This window comes from Peromyscus eremicus, chromosome 4 (assembly GCF_949786415.1).
Source record: "Peromyscus eremicus chromosome 4, PerEre_H2_v1, whole genome shotgun sequence".
Classification (NCBI taxonomy): domain Eukaryota; kingdom Metazoa; phylum Chordata; class Mammalia; order Rodentia; family Cricetidae; genus Peromyscus; species Peromyscus eremicus.
In genome coordinates, this window is record NC_081419.1 from 67,440,066 (window position 1) to 67,463,872 (window position 23,807).

Here is a 23,807-nt window from a genome sequence, read left to right on the forward strand (position 1 = left end):
ATAATAGTTGCAGCTCCATCTGTCCAGCAGCATTACTGCCTCTTCCAGAGTCCAGTCCAGAGAGTAGCCCATCAACAGCACTGGGCACACAGAGACTTACTAACAGTCACTTTTATTGAGAACATAAACAAACCACAAAAATATTTTGACTGGTTTCTGTGATTTTGCAATGAGGATCCCATATTATGGATGCCCCCTTATCTATCCAAATCGTTCAATGACTTTCAGTATCCACTTTTTCAGGCGGAACACGTGTGTGTAGAAGCCGTATTTCCCATTCCGGTCACAGCCTTCACCCCATGAGACAATGCCCATTTGATACCAACGGTTGTTATAGGGACTCTGAGGAAGAAAGTGGGGATTCCAATAGTCAGGTCCAAGCTGTTCCTGAAAACAAGTTCCTAGCCCCCAACCTTCCCTGGCACTGGAGAATTACCCACCAGCCCCTGGCCTTTAGAGAAGCTTACTTTCATGACAAAAGGTCCCCCACTGTCGCCTTCACAAGCATCGCCTCTCTTGGTGTCATTTGCCTTGAAACCTTGAGAAAGAACAGCAGGGTTCAGGAGTCACTTCCCTTAAGGAACTACCGCCCAATAACACCCACTTGATCCCAAGATGTCTATCTTGATCACTATCTAATCCTTTAGCAAATTTGGCTCTAACTGCCAAGGCTGTCCCAACTCCAGCAACTTCTCACCATTCCACTGTGACTAAGTCACAGATAGCCCTCTCCTGTACCCCTGTACTTCAAATAAATGACTACAGAAATACTCAACCTCAATTTAGTGTACTGATTTGTATATATAATCTAAAACACGTGTAGGGTGAGGATGGAAAGATCTTTCAATAGAAACAATCAGAATCAAATTAGGAATCTCAGAACTTCTATGCACAAACACATGGAAACTTAGCAGACCCATAGAAAGATACTTTAGGAAAACAAAAGACCTTAGCTAGTAAGATACCTTCGATCAACGACAAAACTTATCTGAATGAAATAACCTCAAGAGTCAGGCGGTGGTGGTGCAATCTGTAATCCCAAAAGGAGGCAAAAACAGGCAGATCTCTGAGTTTGAGGCCAGCCTTGTCTACAGATTGAGGTCCAGGACAGCCAGGGCTACACAGGGAGTACGTACAGAATACAGAGGACAGCCTGGAGGACAGTGATTATACAGAGAAACTCTCAAAGTGAAATCCTCAAGCAAATCCAAGCATATGGGGGGGGGGGGACCCAAAAACTTGTACTCAAACCTAAAAATTAAAAGTAAATGAGAAAAATCAGATGTCATGGTATGTGCTTGGAAAATCAACAAAAGGTAAGAGGCAGGAGGATTCATTTAAGATTAGCCCCCGCCTCTTAGTGAGTTTGAGGCTGGCCTGGGTGCATGAGACTGTCTCAAAAGACAAAAAAAAGGGGGGGGGAGTGAAAAGTAGGTGGTTAAAATGACTGAATATGGTTGTGCCCACCTGTAGTCAGGAGGCTGAGGCGGAAGTATTCCAAATTCATGATAAGCCTGCACTATACAGTGTGGTAGAGTACTTCTGCGGCATGCGTGAAGCCATTAGGATCCCCAGCACCACATGAACTAAACTGGGCATGATGACACATGCCTGTAATCCTAGCATTGGGGGAGGCAGGAGCAACAAGTTCAAGGTCATTACTATATAGTGAATTCAAGGTTAGCCTGGGTCATATGAAAGACCCTGTCTCAAAAAAAAAAAAAAAAAGAAAGGAAAAGAAAAAAAAAAGTAATGAGAAGGAAGAAGGAAGGAAGGCATTGGCATCTTGAAAAAGTATAAACCCAAAGATAAAATAGGCACTAAAGCAAAATGCAAACTCCTAAATACACAACTTTTTTTTGTTTTTTATTTTTTGTTTGTTTTTGTTTTTTCGAGACAGGATTTCTCTGTGCAGCTTTGGTGCCTGTCCTGGATCTTGCTCTGTAGACCAGGCTGGCCTCGAACTCACAGAGATTCGCCTGGCTCTACTTCCTGAGTGCTGGAATTAAAGGCATGCACCACTACCGCCCAGCAGAAATGGGATAATTAGCTTGAGCCGCCAGGCGGTGGCGTACGCCTTTAACCCCAGCTCTCAGGAGGCAGAGCCAGGTGGATCTCTGTGAGTTCGAGGCCAGCCTGGTCTACAGAGCGAGATCCAGGACAGGCACCAAAGCTACACAGAGAAACCCTGTCTCGAGGAAAAAAAAAAAAAAAAAAAAAGGCACGCACCACCACCACCACCTGGCTAAATACACAACTTTTAAAAGCAAAGATCACATATGGAAAATAACACAGGAAATGAAACACAATGATTACAGAATACTAGTTTTAAAAAAACAATTCCATAAAGTAGGAATATTCTTCACAATGCAACAAAACTCATAATTTTTAATATACCAACTACAAAGGAACCTTAAGCCCAAAGTCTTCAGACTATTAGCTGGAGTGTAGTTTAGTGGTGGAGCAGGTGCCCAGCTCAAAGCCCTGGGTTCACAGTGCAGTGACACAGTAATAATAAAAGTTCTAAAAGAAAAAGTAAGCCAAGTATAGTGGTGTACTTAGGAGGCTGGGGCAGGGATACTGTGAACAGTGGACCAATCTAAGCTACATAATAAAACCATATCTCAGAAAAATAAGGGTTTTTTGTTTTGTTAAATATCTACTAAACAGGGCTGGAGAGATGGCTCAGAGGTTAAGAGCATTGGCTACTCTTCCAGAGGTCCTGAGTTCCATTCCCAGCAACCACATGGTGGCTCACAACCATCTGTAATGAGATGTGTGAGTTGTTCTGGTGTGCAGGCATACACGCAGACAGAACACTGTATACATAATAAATAAATCTTTAAAAATCTACTAAACAACTCAGAGCTATGCATGGCTTTAATATAGGCACAGACAAATTTCTGAGTTTGATGCCAGCCTGAACTACATAGCAAGTTAACAACTGCCAGGTCAGCCAAGACTGCATAGTGAGACTCAATAAATAAAGAAATAAACAAACGAACAAATAAATGTGAAGAGTGACTGAGTAAGACACCCAATTTCAACCACTGTGTCCCACACAAATTCACATACATGTGTAAACCCACACTAATATACATATTTCATTCTCTCTCTCTCTCTCTCTCTCTCTCTCTCTCTCTCTCTCTCACACACACACACACACACACACACACACAAAAAAAAAAAAAAAAAAAACTTATAAAAGACAAGAGTAGGGATTAATATTATAGGACCACCTATTTGAGTCTCTGCTGTGTACCTTCAGTGCTGCCTTGCACACAATAGGCATTCAAGAAATATATGTTGAGTGGCTGAATAAATGCCCTTTCCCTACCTAGGATCTCCGCTGAGCTGCATATACTGAGCAGGAATTAATGGCCACAAGCCAAACACACTCTCTCTAACCTCACACCTCACAGCATGGAAACTTTGACCTTCCTTTTGCCATCAAAAGGTTCAGCCACTTGCCTGGAGTCATCTGACTTGTTAGTGCCCACGTATGTGTCCGTACCACATCCCAAGTCCACCAACCCCTGGCCCAAGACATACAGCTTACCAGCACAGAACATGTTGTCAGTGATGCGTATCCGGGTGGAGGCCTTGCACACCGGCCGCTCTACAATGGGCAGGTTCACCACCTGCAGGACGCTGGGCTGTATCTCGCTGATGCTGGTGGTCCATGTCTCCCGAAGGTTGCCCCAGCCTGTCACCCTCCCTTTATACCCAGCCTGGAGCAAGCTTTAGGGAAAGAGAGGAACCCAATGAGAACTGTCCCTGACAACATCTAGAAGCCTCCTGATGACCAACTCTATTTCCCAGAGGCCAACACCTAGCAAGGGAAAGGACTTTCACATTCAGACCATGAAACTGCCACCTGCAAACTCGTGCCAGGCCCTAAGGTCCAGAACCCAGGCCAAATCACACAGAGGCCCTGGCGCTGACCTGGCTGCTGTCTGCTTGTCCGGCAGGCACACGGGGTGAATATAGTCACTAAAGGGCACGGGCTTCTTGAGCTTGAGCAGGGCAATGTCACGGTCCAGGTTCTCTCGCCAGTTGTATCTGGGGTGAATGTAGATCTTTTCCAGCATGGAGATCTTTTCAATGTTCCGCTCATACCTGTGCAGACCCCAACAAAAAAGCCAAGAGCTGTAGGCCCGCCAGTGAGAACACTCAGCTCATTGAGGAAGGTCACAGTCTGCCCTCAGAGTCTGGGAGGCGGGATGACCACTGAGCCACTACATCTTTCGCTGGCAGCTTTCTCCCAGTCCAATATCCACAAAGGGCTCTTGAGCCACAGAGGCCAGCAGATGTAGATGGGCACAGGCCACACATACTATTCAAAGAGTCACAATTTAAAGCGACTCCCACCTGGACCATGTTCTGGTGTCTGGAGTGGGTCAGGACATGGCCAAATGGGCTTTCCCAGTGGGGATGCTGAGAGGTCATACAGTGGGAGATAAAAGGCCACATCTCTCCTAATGGGCCCTCAGGTCCCAGCTAGTCACCATCAGCCACCAACTTCATACCTGGTGCGGGAATGCTTGCCAATGCGTACCAGAAGGTCGTTCTCAGTGAAGTTCTTGTCCCAGGGTGGGTACAGAAGGCAGTGGGCGGCGGTGAGGACCCACCGGTCACTGATGAGGCTGGCCCCACACAGCAGCTCTTGGGGACTCTTCCGGAAGAGCATCACCTGCCTAAAAGGGAAGCAGAATGCATTCGGGGCTGGGACCTGGTCCTTCAGCAGCCCTACAAGTGGAAAAAGAGTCTGGATTAAAAGCTACTGGGCTGGGATGATGGCACAGGTCTGTAACCCTAGCACTTGGGAAGTGGAAACAAGGAGGATCAGAAGTTCAAGGTCAGCCTCTGGTACAAGAGACCCGGCCGCCCACCCAAACAAAGAGAAAAGAAAGATTTTGAGAGAGTGGGATGGGGCTGCCTCCAGGTCAGATTGATTTGGCTCTGCAAGTGTCGACTTCACACCGTTTAGCACAGAAGACTTTGGATACAAGTCCTGACTGTGTACTGTTGCCTGGGATGAGTCACTGAAGCCCGCAAGGCCTCTGCTCCACCATCTACTTAGGTGAGAGACACGGTCAAGCCAGTCGGCTGAGGTTGCTCTGGGGATCAGTAGAAGGTGCTAGTGTCATCTGTGGAACCAGAGCTTGTAAGGGCAAGGTCCTGCAGCGGCTATGGGTGGGCAGGACTTCCACGGGCCTGCAGATCAGTCCAGGACGCACCAGGGGGCGATACCCATCTCAGCGTCCCAGCCCTCCACGATGCGCCCCTCCATGTAAGAGTCAAGAAGCTCCTTTTCCGTTTCGTCTTTTCGCGACTTCTTCTCGAACAGAGGCCGAAGGCCACAGTCTGCAGAGTAAGACCGATGGTAAGGGACCCATCCTGCCCTCCAGCCCCGCGTCCCACGGACACGCGGGTGCCTCACCTGCCTCCCCCATGCCGAAGGTCTTCTCATCGAAGAAGGTGTGGAACTCCCCGTCGGTGGTGCGCCCCCCGATGGACTCCTCCACATCCTGACTCTCCTCTTCCACCGCCTCCTCTGTAAAGGGTTGGGACCTTAGACCTTCCCAAGCCCCTGCAGGCCTTGGAGGGCGTTTGACTCCGAGCTTAAGAGCCTAGGTACTCCTCCACGACCAGGCAACAGCCTCTCAGGACTCCATTTACTCATCTATGAAATGAGAATAGGACCCACCCCTAGCCAGGTTTCCGGAAGGCTGTAATGAACCCACTTGTCCTCTGCCCCTGAGCTCTGCTCACCGCAGTAGTTGAGGTTGCAGTACTCGAAGTCACCAGGCTGCCCGGCAACATAGCACCACACGCCCTCCTCATCACCGTCTGGATTGCGGCAGAAGTTTTCCACGAGTTTCACCTCCGGGGCGAAGTCCTGGTACTTGCTCAGGGCCTTGGCTGGCGAGCTGGCCCAGGCCAGGCAGGGGGACCCAAGTGTCGTCACAGCCAGGTTCCCCTGGTACAGCCGGCCGCGCTCAGGGACGCACTGCTCCAGTGGAGGTGACAGATTCCCCTTGGAACCTCCAGAGCGAGGAGTCATCTCCACAGTGGTACGGTCCTTCTGGCCTGGTGTGGAAGGATGCAGAAGCCAAAGTTGGGGGGACCACTCACAGACACAAGGGAAATTTGAATCCCTGTCCTGGTGGATTCCATCTGTGTGACTCCAGACAGTTTAAACACCCACAGCCTCAGCAACCTCCCTTCAAATGGGTCACGCATGCCTACCTTCCCCGACAGTCGAGAATGTAAAATACACAGCACAAGCTGGACGTGATGGCCCACGCCTTCACCCCCAGCACTCCTAGAACCCTTTCCGTAGCCCAGGCTGGCCTCAAACTCAGAGCTCCACCTGCCTCTGCCTCCCAAGTGCTGGGATTAAAGATGTGAGCCTCCTACACAGAGAAACCCTGTCTCGAAAAACCAAAAAAAAAAGACGTGAGCCTCCACACCAGGCTAAGTTTCTGTGTTGTAGTTGGACACAGCAGAAAGACTGTTGGGTCTACTAAGGATGTCTGTGTGGACAGCTCAGTTTCAGCGTGCTGGCAGTGTATTTCCCACAAATGGGTAGAGGGTGCAGTCTAGGCAGCTGTTAAGATCATTTAAAAATCCCTGAAGACCTGTCTCGGGTGGAACGTAGCGGACAGAGTAGCAGCCTAGCCTGCACCTAGGGAAGAGACCATCTCTACCACTGAGTTATAAAACGGCCAACCCTCCGTTTCTCTTCACTGTGAGACAGGGTCTCACTAAGTTGCTTAGGCTGGCCTTGAACTCACTGTTGTCTAAACAGGTCTTGAACTTTTTTTTTTTTTTTTCGGAGCTGAGGACCGAACCCAGGGCCTTGCGTTTGCTAGGCAAGCACTCTACCACTGAGCTAAATCCCCAATCCTAGGTCTTAAACTTTTAAACAAAGATTTCTCTTTTTCATTTTCATTCACCTCTCTCTCTCTCTCTCTCTCTCTCTCTCTCTCTCTCTCTCTCTCTCTCTCTCTGTGTGTGTGTGTGTGTGTGTGTGTGTGTGTGTGTGTGTGTGCAGGTGCTTGTGGAGGCCAAAAGAGAGTGTTGGATCCCCTGGAGCTGGAGTTACAAGTAGTTATGAACCACCCAACATGGATGCTGGGAACTGAGTTCTGGTCTGTACAAGAGAAGCAAATACTCTTAACTGCTGAGTCATGTCTCCAACCCAGGGCTTGAACTTTCGATCCTTCAGTCCTCTTGCCTCAGCATCTCCAGGGGTTGGGATCATGGGTCTGCGCTGCCAAGCCAGCCCTTGTTTTTGGGGGGTAGGAGTTTTGATCCTAGGGCCTTGTGCCTCTGAGCCAAACTCTCAACCACTAAACCACATCCCCAGCCCATGGTATGAATTCACCACCCTGCCTATATCCCTGTTCTTTACTCTGTGGTTTTCTGTCGGACAGTGCTTCACTTCCTGACTTTGGCCTTGGTTGTATGGTACATAGGACTGGTGGTCCGTGGACACGCCAGTCCTCCCAAGGGCATGCGGGCAGGACTGGCTGCCGGCTCTGAACAGGCCTTCAAACAGCACTGCTGTTCACCATTCTACACTTCTGACGTCATGGGCGGGAAGAACTTCCTCAAGGAACTGCTCAGCCCCAGCGTGAGCACAAGTGAAGCAAGGAACCGGGTTCGGGTGGACCCATCACTCCTAGTACACCCACTCAGGCAGGCCCAGCATACACGGATAGAACCCTGTCTCCCCAGCCCGGTCCCACACCCAGCGAGTGCAGCTCAGAGCATCCTAGCCATGCCTCCATGGTGTAAGAAATAAACACTTGCTGTGGCCTGCCCCTCGGGGAAGGGTGTTGGTTCTGCAGCATTATTGTGGGGCTAGGTAATGGGAACTTATCACAGCAGTCACCAGGAAGAACCCCATGTGCTTATTCTGTGGTGTTGGGAAAAACGCATGTGACTGAAGTGATCCAGGAGGACTTCCTGGAGGAAGAGCACCTTGGCAGGCGTTTGAAATGAACCACAGCCTGGAGCATGAGGAACCAAGACTGGGATGGAGGTCACAGGCAGCCTGCCAGGATCTCCAGTGCCCTGGCCAACAGGCCCATTCGGTTTGTGGCTCCTCCCCCTTGCTCTGAAGGTGGCCAGCATCGTGATGGCCATTCAAGATGGCCAGGCCTTCTGAAGACCCCTGGGCCTTGGCCATGAACTGCTTCCGGGCCCCAGCTCACCACAGACGGGAACACTGCATTCTTCTCTTCGCACAGTGGGGTCTGTGGTGTAGCACCAGGGTCCCTTGGTGCTGCTGTCTGGATTGCGGCAGAAATTCTCCTCCAGGTTGGCCCCAGGATGGGTGGTGGAGTTGATGCTGGAAGAGAAGGGTGCTCAGGGACCTTGTGCCTCCCGGGAGTGTCTTTGCTCCCCCTCCTGGCCTGCTGGTAGACAGGCCTGCCCAGCACTCACTCAGGCTTGTGTGGATAGCGGCTCCGCCATAATTGGCACTCGATACCGGAGTGGGTGACGTTCACGGTCCCAAGGTAGTTCGTGCCCAGATCCATAGCACAACGACCTACGGAGATACACACCTGCGTCTGCACTGGCCGCGGAGGCCTCTCCCCAGCTCTTCCATTAACATGTCTATCTCCCAGGCTCTCTCTGGTCCACCGTCTGCTACCCGCATGCCTTTTGCTCCTATGCAGTAGGTCTGTCCACGCCACAACAGCCACGTGCCAACCAGATGACCGGCACAGGTCTCACCTGGGCGCAGTCTCCCTGTTCCTGTGACTGTAGCCTTTGCTTTCTGTTTTTTGTTTTTTCCAGAGCTGAGGACCGAACCCAGGGCCTTGCACTTGCTAGGCAAGTGCTCTACCACTGAGCTAAATCCCCAGCCCCGACTGTAGCCTTTGCACACAGTTTCCACGCTTAGAATGCTCTCAGATTTGTTCACCAACTTATCCCACAAGGCCAGGTACATAGCTCTTCTGGGACGCCATCTCTGATTCTGCTGACAAGGCAACCATCCCTCTGCTCTCTCCTGGCTTTTCCAAGAGTCCCTCGAGATTTGGTATTTCTGTTATCCTGAGATTGTGAGTAAAACCCAGAACTATTCCATGCTCTTAAAGTCCCAAGCACCTGTATGGTGGCACCTCCCTATAACCCTAGTACTCGGCCAGCTGAAGTACAAGATTGCAAGTTCAAGGCCAGTTCCTCTGCACTTAGATGCTACCTACAAAAAGAAATCCCCAGCATCCAACACCAACACAGTGCCACAGTGCCTGGCACACACCAAAGGCTTAGTATAATTTTTTTTTGAGGGCTAGAGAGATGGCTCAGCAGATAAGAGCACTGGCTGCTCTTCCAGAGGACCTGGGTTCAATTCCCAGCACCCACATGGCAGCACACAAAGTCTTTAAGTCCGGTTCCAGGTGACCAATGCCCTCTTCTATCCTCCGCAGGTACCAGGACATATAAGTGGTATATGGATGTACATGCAGGCAAACACCTATACATATTAAAATAAAAAGACAAGATGTGGTAGCAGATGGCATTAAAGAATCCCAGCACTCAGGAGGCAGAGGCGGGCAGAGCTCTGTAAGTTCCAGGCCAGTCTGGTCTACAGAGTGAGTTTCAAGATAACCAAGGCTACATGGGGTGGGAAGGTTCAGGAGTTCAAAGCCAGCTAGGCCACATGAGACCTTGACTCAAGGAAGGAAGGACGGAAGGTAGGAAAGAAGGAAGGGAGGGAAGGAGGGAGGGAGGAAAGGAAGGAAGGGAGGAAGGGAGGAAGGGAGGAAGGAAGGAAGGCAGGCAGGAAGGAAGGAAGGAAGGAAGGGAGGAAGGAAGGAAGGAAGGAAACTGTAGTATATAAGAAGTTTCCTGTCTGCCGGGCATGGCGGTGGCACACACCTTTAATCCCAGCACTCGGGAGGCAGAGGCAGGCAGATCTCTGTGAGTTCGAGGCCAGCCTGGGCTACAGAGTGAGTTCCAGGAAAAGGCGCAAAGCTACACAGAGAAACCCTGTCTTGAAAAACCAAAAAAAAAAAAAAAGAAGTTTCCTGTCGATAGTGGAACCTATTGTTAGACTAAAGGCACGTCCAGAATGCTGTGGAGGGGGGCTGCTCCCTGAGGGCTCTGAGAAGTCCCTGAAGGACGGGGTCTTCAGTGGGGAGTGTTGGCTGCTCCAGCGGAAACTAACAAAGTAGACAAGGGCTGAGACATCTTGACATGTTTACTGACCCTGACCAACTCGCTATCAGAGCAGAAAGAGGGTTTGGGAGTCTAGAAGAGAAAGTCAAGGCTTTTCTGGCTAAGAGCCTGTGGGTAATGGGGAATCATTGGAAGTACTGGAGAATGAAAGCCGGCCATAGCAGCACATGCCTGTAACCCCGGCACCGGGAGGTGGAAGCAGGAGGATCAGTTCAGCGTCATCCTCAGCATCTAGCAAGTTCAAAGCCACCCTGGGCTACCAGAGTCCGCGTCTCAAAAACAAAACAGAAAGTTTTGGAGAATGAATTAACAAGATAGAGCTCTGACAAAGAGAGGGCAGAGGCCTAGTCAGGCGTTAAGAGCTAGGCCCCCAAGACTAATTAATTATCCATTCGTCCCTCCAACAGTCCGGCTGACTGCCAGACACAAAGCCACATGCAAAGACGTCCTTGACCACAGAACAAAGAGGCAATGTCAGGCGCTGGAGACACCACTTCAGCCGTGGCTCCTGACCAGCCGTGGCTCCTGACCAGCCACTAATTTTCCTTTTCTCCCAGGCTTCTCCACCACCCGCTCACCCCAAGCCTGCCCCTCACCTTCCATACACTCCATGAAAGTGTCTCGAGCTTTCCTCACTGAATCACAAGCTGGAAAAAAAGAAATCAGAAACACCTTTGATGTTGCTGTGGGGATGATGATGATGGAAGCAGGGATAACAGAAGAGAGGTGGGAGGGGAGAGCGTGGGTGCATGGGGATGTTATGCAGCAGGAAATTCTGGAGGAAAGGGTAGTCTCTAGCTAGAGTCCCCCAGCTCCACTTCCAGGGGGCAAACCCCTTTGACCACTCACCTCTGTACTTGGCCCAGAACACGTCCTGCAAAGCAAGGGCTGGTGGTGAGAGCCAGTAGGACGGAGTTCTGCTCCGTCAGCAGGCCTTACATCCTTCCCTCACACCGCAGCCTGCCTTTAGCTCCTTTAGCTCCCCACTTTGGCTTCCAGAAGGAGAGAATGTGAAGAGAGAGAGAGAGTCCCCCAGCACACATGACTGAACGAGGGACCCCTCCGGGCTGGAGGAGATAGGAGAAATGGGCTGCCACAGAGCCCCAGGACCAGTGGGTACACCCCAAGGGAACCCAGAAATGGCAGAAGGGCTTAAGCAGGCACCAGCAACCCAGACAGCCCCAGTATAGCCGACTGCTGAAGCTGCAGAGGTCCCCCGGTGTCCTGAGCCTTCCTGTGACAGCCCAGGCCTCCAGTCGCCAAGACAGATTTGGGGCACCCATCTTGCAGCCCGATGAGATTGGGGGTCAGAATGGAAGTGAAAGTGTGAACAGGGGAAGAGCCAGATGTCTCCTGCTTGCGTCACCGGGTCCCAGCATCCTCTGCTGCGGGAGCCCAGGCCTTTTCCTCACCCACCTGCCCCTCCTCCCAGCAGCGGGTGTCGGGCTCACCGTGTCACTGAGAGACTCCAGGGCCTCGAAGGCCTCCTCATAGCTGCACTGCTCCTCCACGCACTCTCGCTCCAGGTTGCCCTTCCTTAGCTCCTCCAGTAAGCCGCTGTTGGCCCTCCGCACCCGCTGGAGCAGTGACAGCGCTTGCTGAGGGGCCAGGAACACTGCAAGGGGGTGTTGGGGGGGGTGGGCAATAGGAAATCGCCTCTGGAAACCCTGGCTATCTTAGCCGTTAAGGGCTAGCCATTAGGGAAGCAAGCCTGGCCTACCCAGCTGGCTTCCATGACGGGACACAGGGGTTGCAGAAGCACCCAGAAGGCCACTGACCATAGCCCGTGCGTTACCCACTTTTTATGGGTTGTCCCAGCCCACTCGCCATTCTGGAAGAGAGAAGAGGCATCTGCCTCCTGCCTCATGCACCTGACTCCTTCTTCAATCTGGACACTGGTCTGAGGTCCAACTGGGGACTGTCCCTGTGTTCTCTGGTCTTAGCCAGGACACCCCAACCCACAGGCCTATCCCACATCTTCCATCATGCCCGGGCTCCCCAAGGGCCCCTTACCATGCTGGCTGTGTACCAGGCCAACCAGGACAGCCAGAGCCAGGCAGGCAGGTAGCCCCAGGCCTCCGACGTGCAACATAGTGTGTCAGCTCCTGGGATCTGAGAGATTGTCCTGACTCTCTCTGGGTTAATGTTGAACCAACGTGAAGAAATCAGTGGCAAGGGAGAGGTCAGGGGGTCAGGGCCTTGGGGACAAATGGGTAGATAGTCCTAGGGTCCACCCCCGCCATCCAAGAGGACAAGTTCTCCCAGAACCAGGGATGGATGTTCTTCGTGAGAAAATCATATTGAAAAGACCGTCATCCAATCTCTTCCACCATTTATTAAGTGAGTGAATGTGGATCAGTGAGTCCTTCCAGAACTCTCCATTTCCACTGGCCACAGCTCCCTCATCTGGGCATAACACTTTGCTGTGAGAACTAGGGAGGCTATCAATGTAGAGCGCCTACAGACTGGCACACGTGTGCACAGACATAAGGAACAGAGATGGGTGTGCCCAGGTGAAAGCTCCCCTCATTGCGCTGGGGTAACCATGAGACAGGGCAGCTCTCAGCAGGGGTGGGGGTGGGGGGGTGACTCCTCTTCTCTAAGGGAGGAGCCAAGTCCTGTGGCCTCCAGCTGTCTTCTCCCATCTCCTGCCCCAGAACAGGCGCTGGCCCACGACTCTCCCAGACACAGCCCCTTCCCTCCCAACCTGTCAGCACTGGGCCAGCCTCTGGAGGTTTCTAATTGGAACAGCAGCTCTGGACCTGCTTCTCACCCTCCCCCATTTCCTGTTTACAAGGTAAATATTAGTCTTGGGTCTAAATAGAACAGAGGGACAAAGAGCACGTACACCTGGGAATTAAGGGACCCTTGCTTTGCCTTGACTTCATAAGGGCTGGATGTTTGGGGTCATGTACAGTCTGGAGAGAAACATGGTTGGCAGAGAACTGGAGACGGGGACTTCCACAGTCAGCTTAATTCCTGAGTGGTCCACTTCCTACGGATTTCATACATATAACACACACACACACATACACACACACACACACATCACATATATTACAGCTTTTCTTTCTAAAAGTTATTATTTTTACTATGTGTATGTCTGTGTGCGGGTATATGCATGTGAGTACTGGTACCTGAGGCAAATCCCCTGGAGCTGGAGTTACAGGCAGTTATGAGCGACGCAGTGTGAGTGCTGGGCGTCAAACTTGGGTCTTCTGAAAGAGCAGTCAGTGCTCTGAACCACTGAGCCATCTCTCCAGCCACATTATTATTATTATTATTATTATTATTATTATTTGAGACAGGTTTCTCTGTGTTAACAACCTTGACCTTCCTGGAACTCACTCTGTAGACCAGGCTATCCTTGAACTCACAGAGACCCACCTGCCTCTACCTCCTGAGTGCTGGGATAAAAGGCATATGCTACCACCACTGCCCAGCTAAAATATAACTTTCAAAAACATATGCAGCTGGGTGTGGTGCACACCTTTATAATCCTGGCACTGGGGAGGCAGAGGCAGGAGGATGTCTATGATTCTGAGGCCAGCCTGGTCTACTTCGAAAGCTTCAGGACAATCAGGACTACATAGAGAGATCCTATATCAAACAAACAAACAAATGCCTCTCTTTAAAAAAAATAAATTACATGTATTTATTTGTGTGTGTGCACGTTCCCCACCGTCCACACGTGGAGGTCAGTTCTCTCCTTCCACCCTGAGTCTCACGGACTGAAGCAGGGACTCAGGTATGACAGAGATGCCTTTACCTGTTGAGAAGTACTGATGGCCCTTTCCCCATCAACAAATGCGTAATAATTCTGCATCATATATGCCGCTTCAAATAAGGCTCGCAAAATGTTTACAAGTCATAATCATTTAGTTCCACATTTCATGTACACCCCTATTGGACCAGCCCCCCAAAGGTCCCTTCCTGTCAGCCTGCAGCCTCCCCCTCCAGTGAACACCATCCTGACACAGACCAGCTTTGTCTATGTTTGAACCCCATAGGGTGTGACATAACAACATCTCCTTTGTGTCTGTCTCCTCTAGCTCACACATGGTTTCATGGACCCATCCATGGTGTGCTCATCAAATGTGTAGGTCTTTGCATGGATAGTGCACCTCTCACTTCTCTGTCCCTTCTGTGGGTGCTGTGGTGGGCGTTTTTATGAGACAAAGTCTTGCCGTATAGCTGGAGCTGACCTTGAACCTAAGGTAATCACACATATCTTTATTTTTATTATTTCCCTAGTAATGAGCATTTGGATGAACTTATAGTTTGGGAACACTGTGAATAGTTTTTTTTTGGTAACTTTATTGATTTGATTGTGTGTGTGTGTGTGTGTGTGTGTGTGTGTAAAGTGTGTGAAAACATATGGGTACATGCCACAGTGTGCATGTGAAAGTCAGAGGATAATTTCTGGGATTCAGCTCTCTCTTTCCACTGTGGATTCGGAGGATCAAACTTGGGTCTGCAAGCTTACATGGCAAGTGCTTCCAACCTCTTCCCATCTCACTGGTCCCTGTGAATATTCCTGAAGACATGGTTTGGTTTGGTTTGGTTTAGACACAGTTTCTCTGTATAACAGCCCTGGCTGTCTCAGAACTTACTCGGTACTCCAGGCTGGCCCCGAACTCACAGGGATCCACCACTGCCCAGTGAATGCATGTTTTTGTGTAACTTACTTCTGTTGGGTAAATGCCGAGGGGATGGGGATTTCTGGGCATAAAGTAGGCTTGATATTTATCTAAGTAACTACAACAAACATCTGTCCCAAATGGTTGTACTAGTTTATACTCCAGCCAATGAGGTTTGAGGGTTCCAGTGGTTTGTATCCTTAGCAACTTTTTTCATTTTGTAGGAAGCATTTTATTTTACTTATTTATTATTTATTTTGGTTTTTCAAGACAGGGTTTCTCTGCGTAGTTTTGGTGCTTGTCTTGGATCTTAGGCTGTAGACCAGGCTGGCCTCGAACTCACAGAGATTCTTCTGGCTCTGCCTCCAGAGTGCTGGGATTAAAGGCATGCGCCACCACTGCCCAGCATGTAGGAAGCATTTTAATGAATGGGTAAGTGGGTGTCATTGTGGTGTTAACTTATATTCCCTGTCAACTGATGATATTGTACCTATTCTTTCATCCCTCTCTTTCCCACCCTTTTGGGGTGTTGTTTGGTGACGGGTAAAAAGATGTCATTTTATAAGCTGGGTATGGAGTGAATACCTGGATTAGGAGGCAGAGGTAGGAATTTTTCAGCCTCAGTTGCATAGTGAGACCCTGCTGAAATATGAAAGAAAGAAAGAAAGAAAGGAAGGAAGGAAGGAGGGAAGGAAGGAGGGAGGGAAGGAAGGAAGGAAGAAGAGAAAGAGAGGCCAGTGAGGCGGCTCAACAGGCCAAGGCACAAGCCGCTTGCCTCGGTTTCTTTTCTGTTGCTGTGATAAAGCAGTTTGGGAAAGTAAGGGTTTGTTTAGCGCACAGTTCCAGGGTACGCTCCATCACTGAGGTGCGGTCACACGCCAGGGGCTTGAGATAGCTGTTCACATCGCACCATGGTCAACAACAATGCATTAATGCACACCTATGTTCCATTCACATCATCTACTCTTACACAGCTCGGGATCCCATCTACGGAATGATGCTGCCCATGGTGGGCAGGTCTTTCAATCTCAACACAACTGAGATAACCTCCGCTCAGGACGAGCCCACAAGCCAACCTTCTCTAGACGATCCCCCACTGAGATAGCCTCTCAACCCTGGCTTTGCAGCGGCCAGAGCTGTAGAAGCCACAGCCACTGCGGCTGGCTTTTCCTTTCTTGCCCCAGGCCCTCTGAGCAAGTCTGGGATTTTCCTGTTTCAGCCACCCTACAACAGTCTCCAGCTGCCGCCCAAACTCCACAGGTGCCTGGGTTCCAAAGAGAGTTAGCCATCCATGACTGGCCAGCTCTGCATTCAGGCAGCTCCCGATACACATGCTTTTTCCACACAGTCCCCTGTGTCCGCTTTTCAGATGGCTGGCTCCTTTTCCCTGTGGGTTTTGGGCTTCCACTGGACCCCCTCCTCTGGGCCACTGCCACACCACATCCTACTTGTTCTTTGTATAACCAAACTCCACTACCCACAGGAAGTAATCCAAAGGGTACTCAAAGAAATGAAATTTGACGAATAGATGTGTTTCATTTTGCAGAGTTTGGAAAATTAAAATATGTACACCATATTCTGGATTTTAACGGGCAACTGCTCTGAGTTCTGAAAAGGCTGATTACACATTTATTAGAAGTTATGGCCACCATGAGGATAATTGTGCAAATTAAGACTGACAATGATCCGGCATATGTCTCCAGTAAAAAGGAACAGTTTTTTGCATATTACAACATAAAGTGTATTGCAGGTATTACCACACAATCCTACAGGGCAAGCAGTTATAGAGAGATCTAGTCATACTCTAAAAGATATGCTTAATAAAGACCCCCAGAGAGAGATTGCACAATGCTTTATTAACTTTAATTTTTTTAAATGCTAGTGAGAAAGGAATGACAGCTGAGGAAAGACACTGGATAATAGAAAATATTGCTAACCTGGAGGGGCAGCCTCCAGTCAGGACCAGGGTATGCAAAAAACCATGAATTAATTCAGCGAGAGCTAGACTTTTCCATCTGAGGGGAAATAAGAAAACATACACTTTCTGATGGTAACTTTCTTTTCCTTCATCTTAAGAAAATCTTCTCTTGCTCTCTCTCCTGCTTAGCTGCTCATCCTCTCTCCTCAGTTCCCTCTGCACACCCACACACACTCACTCACTCACTCACTCACTCACTCACACACTCACTCACTCACTCACACACTCACTCACTCACCGCACAGCTCTTACCCGGTTCCTTCACATTGCTCCTTCCACAGCCAAACCCTGCACAAACGTCAGTTACATTTTCAGGGTCACAGCGTTTCTTCGGTAAACAATCAGAGACAGAGCCAAACTGATACATGTAAGGAATCACATGATTTCTCTCAGGCTAGGAAGGTCGTACTGACCGGCAGTGAGTAATGCTTGGCCACGAATGTAGCCTGACTGGCTAGCATTTCCAGACAGAGAAAGACATTGAATTTCAGGACTTAACAATAACAGTTAGTTGGCTGAACCCTGGGTGGTTGGGGTATGTGCAGAAAGAGATTTACTGCGGAAGGTTATGTCTACCAAAGTTGCTTCATGTCTGACCTTGACTTAACAATAAACACCTGGATCTTAGGTTTGTGTATTCTCTGCAGGGGCAGCTAATACGTTTTGGATTTGCTCTAAGGTGTTAGCTAAATGTGTAAAAGGCTGTCTTTGTAATTGAGAATGCTATACTTTCCTGTGTCAGTTATGAAAAACAGTCTAGTATTATCAGAATTATATAGCTTAAGCAGAAAGCATCTTCCTGACCATCCACAGCTATATGTGTGCCCAAAGATGTAAAACACACTACCAATGAGCTGTGGAAAAAACCACACAGTTATTCTTTTTAAAGGAGAAATACAATGGCACATGAGAGAAATCACAGACAGAAGCAACCGGTCGTTTACAGTCAGTAAGTCTACGGCTTTGCCAAGTAGGGCTCCCCGTCTGGTGCGTTGACCTGTTAAATACTAGTTGTCCCCTGCTGTATACTCCCACAGCCTCCTGCAAGAAAAAAAAACTGCTAAATTAAATCAGCCTGTATACTTTAAAGATGTATTGATCACAGAATTGAAATCAGGATATGTTTTACATTGGGAAGAGGTTTTGCTTTTGTTTCCACAGGAGAAGAAAAGCTATGGATAACATCAAAATTGATAAAGATTAGATTCAAACAGGAGAGATCTCTTGATAAGAAGAGGCATTAGTTCATCAAACAGTGTGGCCACTCAATCTAAACTAACTTACAAGACTAACAAATGCCTTCCATTTGATCAGATATAACCTGCCCAAAAGAGAAACTCTCCAAAGTTAGGGTTGGCGCAGGGTTTTGTTTTTGTCTTCCAGGAGAATGAAGGAATCCAACTAAGGAATCTGAAGACCACTGTACAAATGAGACATCTGAAGAAAAAGGATGAATCATCCAGAGAAAATGTCCCAAGAAAAAGAGTAAATTGGCCTGTTGGTATCTCACATTTCCAACAGGATAAAATGTCATAAACCGGCCGGGCGGTGGTGGCGCACGCCTTTAATCCCAGCACTCGGGAGGCAGAGGCAGGCGGATCTCTGTGAGTTCGAGGCCACCCTGGGCTACCAAGTGAGTCCCAGGAAAGGCACAAAGCTACACAGAGAAACCCTGTCTCAAAAAACCAAAAAAAAAAAAAAAATGTCATAAACCTTCTCAAACGCTTGTTTCTACTGTTCTCCACAGACATAAGGCTAATAGCCTTTTTGTAGTCCCAGTTCAATTAAACGTTAAAGCTGGCTTTGGAGTTGGAGCGTGGCAGCTCTCTCCTTCTCTAAACCCAAGCATGCTTGTTAAAAGAAAATCCAAAATCTCTGTCTCATGTTAGAAGAGCCACCTGATATGGGACAGAAGAAAAACCAAAATTAAGAGACTATTCTATTGCCACTAATCTCATCATTTTTTGGTTTTACGTTGACTCTAAAACTTTTCTTAAGGTATAAATATTATATAAAAAATTTATAAAATTAATACATATATGTATTTTAAACTTTCTGTCATGATGTTAATGGTCATATAGAGTACTAACTAATTTTAGAAAAAGACTTAATCTAGCTTTCTATACATGATTTTGGGCTTGAGTCTGAATCAGGTAACTAGGAATTAAGTTTGTGTACTCCAGATGTACTAAACAAATTGTGATCCTTTAACCTCTCTGCTGGGATCTGCTGCATAGGACATTTAAAATGTTTAAATTTTTTGCAGTGAACCAGAACCATTCCTAACAGTGACCTTTGAAGGCTCCAAAAGGATGATGGGTCCCCACAATGATGATTCCACCTGGTTCATGGTAATGCCACTAAGCTGACAAAGACCACCCAAGGATCAACTTTGGACTACAAACTGCTCAGGACAGCCGGGCGGTGGTGGTGCACGCCTTTAATCCCAGCACTCGGGAGGCAGAGCCAGGCGGATCTCTATGAGTTCGAGGCCAGCCTGGGCTACCAAGTGAGTTCCAGGAAAGGCGCAAAGCTACACAGAGAAACCCTGTCTCGAAAAACCAAAAAAAAAAAAAAAAAAAAAAAAAAACCAAAAAAAAAACCTGCTCAGGAAAATTTCAAGGTGGCTAGCTGAGATGGTCCAGCCTCATGCACTACTCCAGCCAGGACTTCAGATGAGCCCTACACTTTCCCATTACACATAGACTGGCAATAAATGATACAGCCAGCTCTTCCAGGACTTGACCATTATCTCAATTTTCTCAGGGTCTCCTAGAGATGATGTCAACCCCCCACCCCAGAGAGCAGGAAGTAATTTTAAGAACATGATGCCTGTTTAAGTTGGAAGCTCTGCTCCAGCTTCACTCTCCCCCATTCCAAATCCTGCCTCCTCTCAGAAAGCCTGCCAAGTGGCGGCTCCTCCCCAGAGCTACTCAAGACCGTGCCTACAGGGTATTTAAACTGACTCCTAGAGAACAGCCAGGCAGTTTTTTCAGTCTCCTCTGTGATCTCATCAGAGATCTACAGAATATGATATTTAAGATGTTTTAATTATATAGGGATTTTTATGACAATGAGACACATCTGCTCCTGGCAGCACCAATCTACTTCCGAGAAGATGATGGGCATCAAAGAAACTCCATATGGAGTGTACTTTCTTTGTAATAAGTTAGCCATTGGGCAAGAAACTACCCTTGCCTCAACTGTTGACAGTGTGCTGTCCAAATTAGACAAGCAGGACACAAAAGAAAGTGACTGCTGAACTTTACCAAGACAAGGTGGGACAGTCCTTCAAAATTCCTGCTTCACAGAAAAGTCTGTCAGGTATTATAAGCCTATTTGCCGAAGATGAATGCCCCCACTTTATAGAGGAACCTTGGGTGACTGTCCAGGCAGCCAGCTGTTTCTGTCATTTCTTAATTTTGGAAGTTGTTTGCTCTGTATTTCCTATTTACTCAGATAATTTTATATCTTCTTTGGGTCTCTGATGGAGTTGAAGACTAGGTAGTTACAATTATAGTTTTCCTTGTTATCAAATTCAGAAAAAAAACTCACTAAAGAGGTGTAAAGTGTATAAGGTTGAGAAACATAAAAGGATAGTTTTGTGTTGGTAAAGCAAGTTAGGATAGAAAGTGAATTAGGTACAAAACTTTGGACTCACTAAGATAGGATAGATAATGGAGTATTGTCTCTGAATTTGCCAAATGCAAATGGACTGGACATTGTGAATGTAATTAACTGACAATTATTCTTACTGTATATAGTTTTACTAGGTTAGTTAAAATCTTCCCTTTTTTATTTAGACAAAAGGGGGAAATGTGTGATATTTTGAGTGCATTCTGACAATAAAGTTTGCTTTGGGTCAGAGGGCAGACCTAGCCAGGAGCTGACCAAAACTAACTAGAGGTTAGGTTAGAGGACTGTGGACAGAGAGGAGACAGGAAGTAAGCAGTAAGGCAGGGCTGAGAGAGGGTCTTAGTCCTTTGGATGGAGAAACAGAAGTGATAAGAGTTCATTGGTGGCTTCTCCACCGCTTTTCTGATCATTCAGGTTCCTACCCCAATATCTGACTCCTGATTTTTTATTGATAAAGAATAATTAGATAAACGTATCAGTGGGAAAGAGATAGAAATGGAGTCAGGTGAGCTTCAAGAGTCAGGGCTGACTAAAACTAATCTTAGCAACTATTTTCCAGGCCATGTGAAGTGGCCTCTTTGCTCCCATTGGACAATTTTAGATACACTCTACCACTGAGCTCTTCAGATTGGCAGGCAGTAGGAGGGATGCCAACAGCAAGCCAGGAGAGATAGGTTGCTTCTACCATCCAAACCAAGTGCAGAGACTGCAAATCAGTCCGTTTTCCTGTGTGGTCTTGGCCAGGCATCCACCCTCTCTGAATCTGTTTTCTCCTCCACAGCTCAGGGATCATAGCACTTTTTACAGGACAGCAGGATGAAACGAGTGTCTGCTTCTGCTAGCTGTGGTGACGCACGCCTTTAATCCCAGCACTGGGAGGCAGAGGCAGGAGGATCTCTGTGAATTCAAGGCCAGCCCGGTTTACAAAACAAGTTCCAGGACAGCTAGGACAGTTACATAGAGAAACCCTGTCTCGAAAAACCTAAGAAAAGAAAAGTCTGCTTCCTTGGGGCCTGCAAGATGGTTCAGTAGGTAAAGGTGATTGCTGCTAAGCCTGGCAACCTGAGTTCAATCCCCAGGACAAATATGGTAGGAGTGAACCACTCATCCATGCTTGTCCTCTGACTTCCACTTGTCCCACTGCACACATGCATATGAAACAATAAACACATCTACGCTTCCTGTCTCCCCTTCCTCTTTTCCTCAGAGAATCCAATGTGGCTTCTAAGACCTCCCCACTCACCAGTTACCTCATGGGTCTCAAGCCCAAAGGCAGTGCTGCTGCTGACCGTCTCTCTGCCTGCCACACTCTCTCCAGTTCTGGTGACCCACTTCTCAGGTTTTTCTCTTCCATTTGATGCTGACCTTCACTCCCCCGGTGAGCCTTCCTCACTAACCTGAGCAGGGCTGCCATGGCCATGGTTCAGAGCCTCCCCATGGCTCTCATAGCTTCCAAGGCCACCTATTTGCTAAGTGACCCGACCCCTTTTTCCCCAACTGCTTGCTTCTCATAGCTCTCAAAGCCTACCTCAGCCCAGACATGAGATGTCGTGGATCGCGTCTCATGAGAACTCAAGATGGCTCCTTCAGCCACTGTCTCTGAATTCCATCACTCGTGCCTCCCAGAGAACATATCCACCCCAAACTTATTTCAGCCGACACCTGTCTTCACCATCTATGGCTAGTCTTTCTGTCCTGCCAGCCAGCTCCCAAATAATGACAGAGACTTTACTAATTATGGAAGCTCAGCCTACAGCTTAGGCTTGTTCCTAACTAGTTTTTCTAACCTTTTAATCTGTTTCTATTAATCGATGTTTTCCTCATGGCTTTTTACCATTATCCCATTCTGTGTGTCCGAGTTATTCCGAGTCTCCTTGGTGTCTCCTGAGGGCCTAGATCCATCTCCTATTTCTCTCTGCCCAGAAGTCCTGCCTATACCACCTGCCTAGCTATTTGCCATTCAGCTCTTTACTACACCAATCACAGCAATATACCTTCACACGGTGTACATACAAATATTCCACAACCACCATCCCTGGTCTACCATGATCCCTCTGCACCTTGTTGGGTACAACACTGGGTTTGTCCTCTTTCCTCTGCCTACCACCTAGCTTTTCTACCAGGTTCCCATTACCCACTGTTACTCACTCTGCTTGTCACTTCGCTAGAGGTGTCCTGATGACCTCTTTGGAATGACATCTCCATCCCTGCTTTCCAGCCTGCAGTCACCCCATCCCACCTCTTCAATATCCACTCATCTACCAAGTCCAGGTGAACCAAGAGTGTAGTTCCGATACTGGAAGTCTACCCACAGCATAAAGTAGAACAGGTAGACTTTGTGGTTGTGGTTAGAATATTTAAAGCACTTTACACCTGTCTTCTCTGCCTCCTGGGTGCTGGGATTAAAAATGTGCACCACCGCAGCCTGGCTACTCCTGTCTTTTTTATTTGTTAAGAAAAAAAAAAAAAAAGATAGGACTTACAACATGGTTAAGTTCGCACAAAGCCTGTCCCACCATTAAGGTATGCTCTTGTCATCCCTAGGGAGGCCCTTGGGGACCCAGACCACATTACACTATCATACTAAGAATTAATGTGCCCCTTCTGAACTCCCATCCAATGATTCTTCTTCCTAAAGTGAGGGCAGGTGGGTCTCAAGCTTGAGCTTCCAAGGGCAGGGATTCCAGGTGAGAGCTAGTATACCCAGCCTACCCAGTAATTTCCCACACCAGACCTCAGTGCACCACAAGCTTTCTACCTCCCTCCCCGGGACGGGTCCCTTTATGTGGTCCATGATGGCCTCAAACTTGCAGCAATCCTCCTGCCTCGCTGAGTGCTGGGATTCAAGGTGTGCACCACGCCCAGCTCCCTGTTGTTCCACCCCCAACACCTCACGTTGTCAAGGCTCAAGGCAGATGCAAACCATCTAACTCCTCGCGCCTTCCCTGCGGGCCAAGCCTGTGCACCATCCACACAACACTACTCACATTGTTGTCCTCCAGCTTTCACAACCTTTAGACCAGTGGTTCTCAACCTTCCTAAGGTTTTGACCCTCTAATATGTTGTGGTGACCCCAACCATAAAATCATTTTTTTTTTTTTTTTTTTTTTTTTGAGACAGGGTTTCCCTGTGTAGCTTTGTGCCTTTCCTGGAACTCACTCTGTAGCCCAGGCTGGCCTTGAACTCACAAAGATCCACCTGCCTCTGCCTCCCGAGTGCTGGGATTAAAGGCGTGCGCCACCACCGCCCAGCTCATAAAATCATTTTTGTTGCTACTGAATAGCTGTAAATTCGCTACAGCTATGAACTGTAATTTCAGTATGTGTTCTCTAGTCTTAGGTAACCCTTGTGAA

General features: G+C 48.3%; 1 protein-coding gene across 1 annotated transcript; it reads right to left on the reverse strand.

The window, feature by feature from the left end:
• On the reverse strand, positions 1-8,578 carry F2 (coagulation factor II, thrombin). The gene is made up of 10 exons (XM_059260921.1): positions 8,458-8,578; positions 8,226-8,362; positions 5,776-6,093; positions 5,444-5,557; positions 5,241-5,367; positions 4,530-4,697; positions 3,946-4,119; positions 3,560-3,741; positions 468-538; positions 1-342 (listed from the first exon to the last, which is right to left on the reverse strand). The coding sequence occupies exons 1-10, from the start codon at positions 8,550-8,552 to the stop codon at positions 202-204; spliced, it is 1,527 nt and encodes a 508-aa protein (XP_059116904.1). The 5' UTR covers positions 8,553-8,578; the 3' UTR covers positions 1-201.
• Positions 8,579-23,807: the final 15,229 nt, after the last annotated feature.

Bases quoted from the DNA above. Each gene is read 5' to 3' on its own strand.
- F2 (XM_059260921.1), bottom strand. From the start codon at position 8,552: ATGGATCTGGGCACGAACTACCTTGGGACCGTGAACGTCACCCACTCC. The intron at 5,558-5,775 runs GTGAGCAGAGCT...AACCCTTTACAG, and splicing joins CTGCAACCTCAACTACTGCG to AGGAGGCGGTGGAAGAGGAG. The intron at 3,742-3,945 runs GTCAGCGCCAGG...CTTTCCCTAAAG, and splicing joins GACAAGCAGACAGCAGCCAG to CTTGCTCCAGGCTGGGTATA.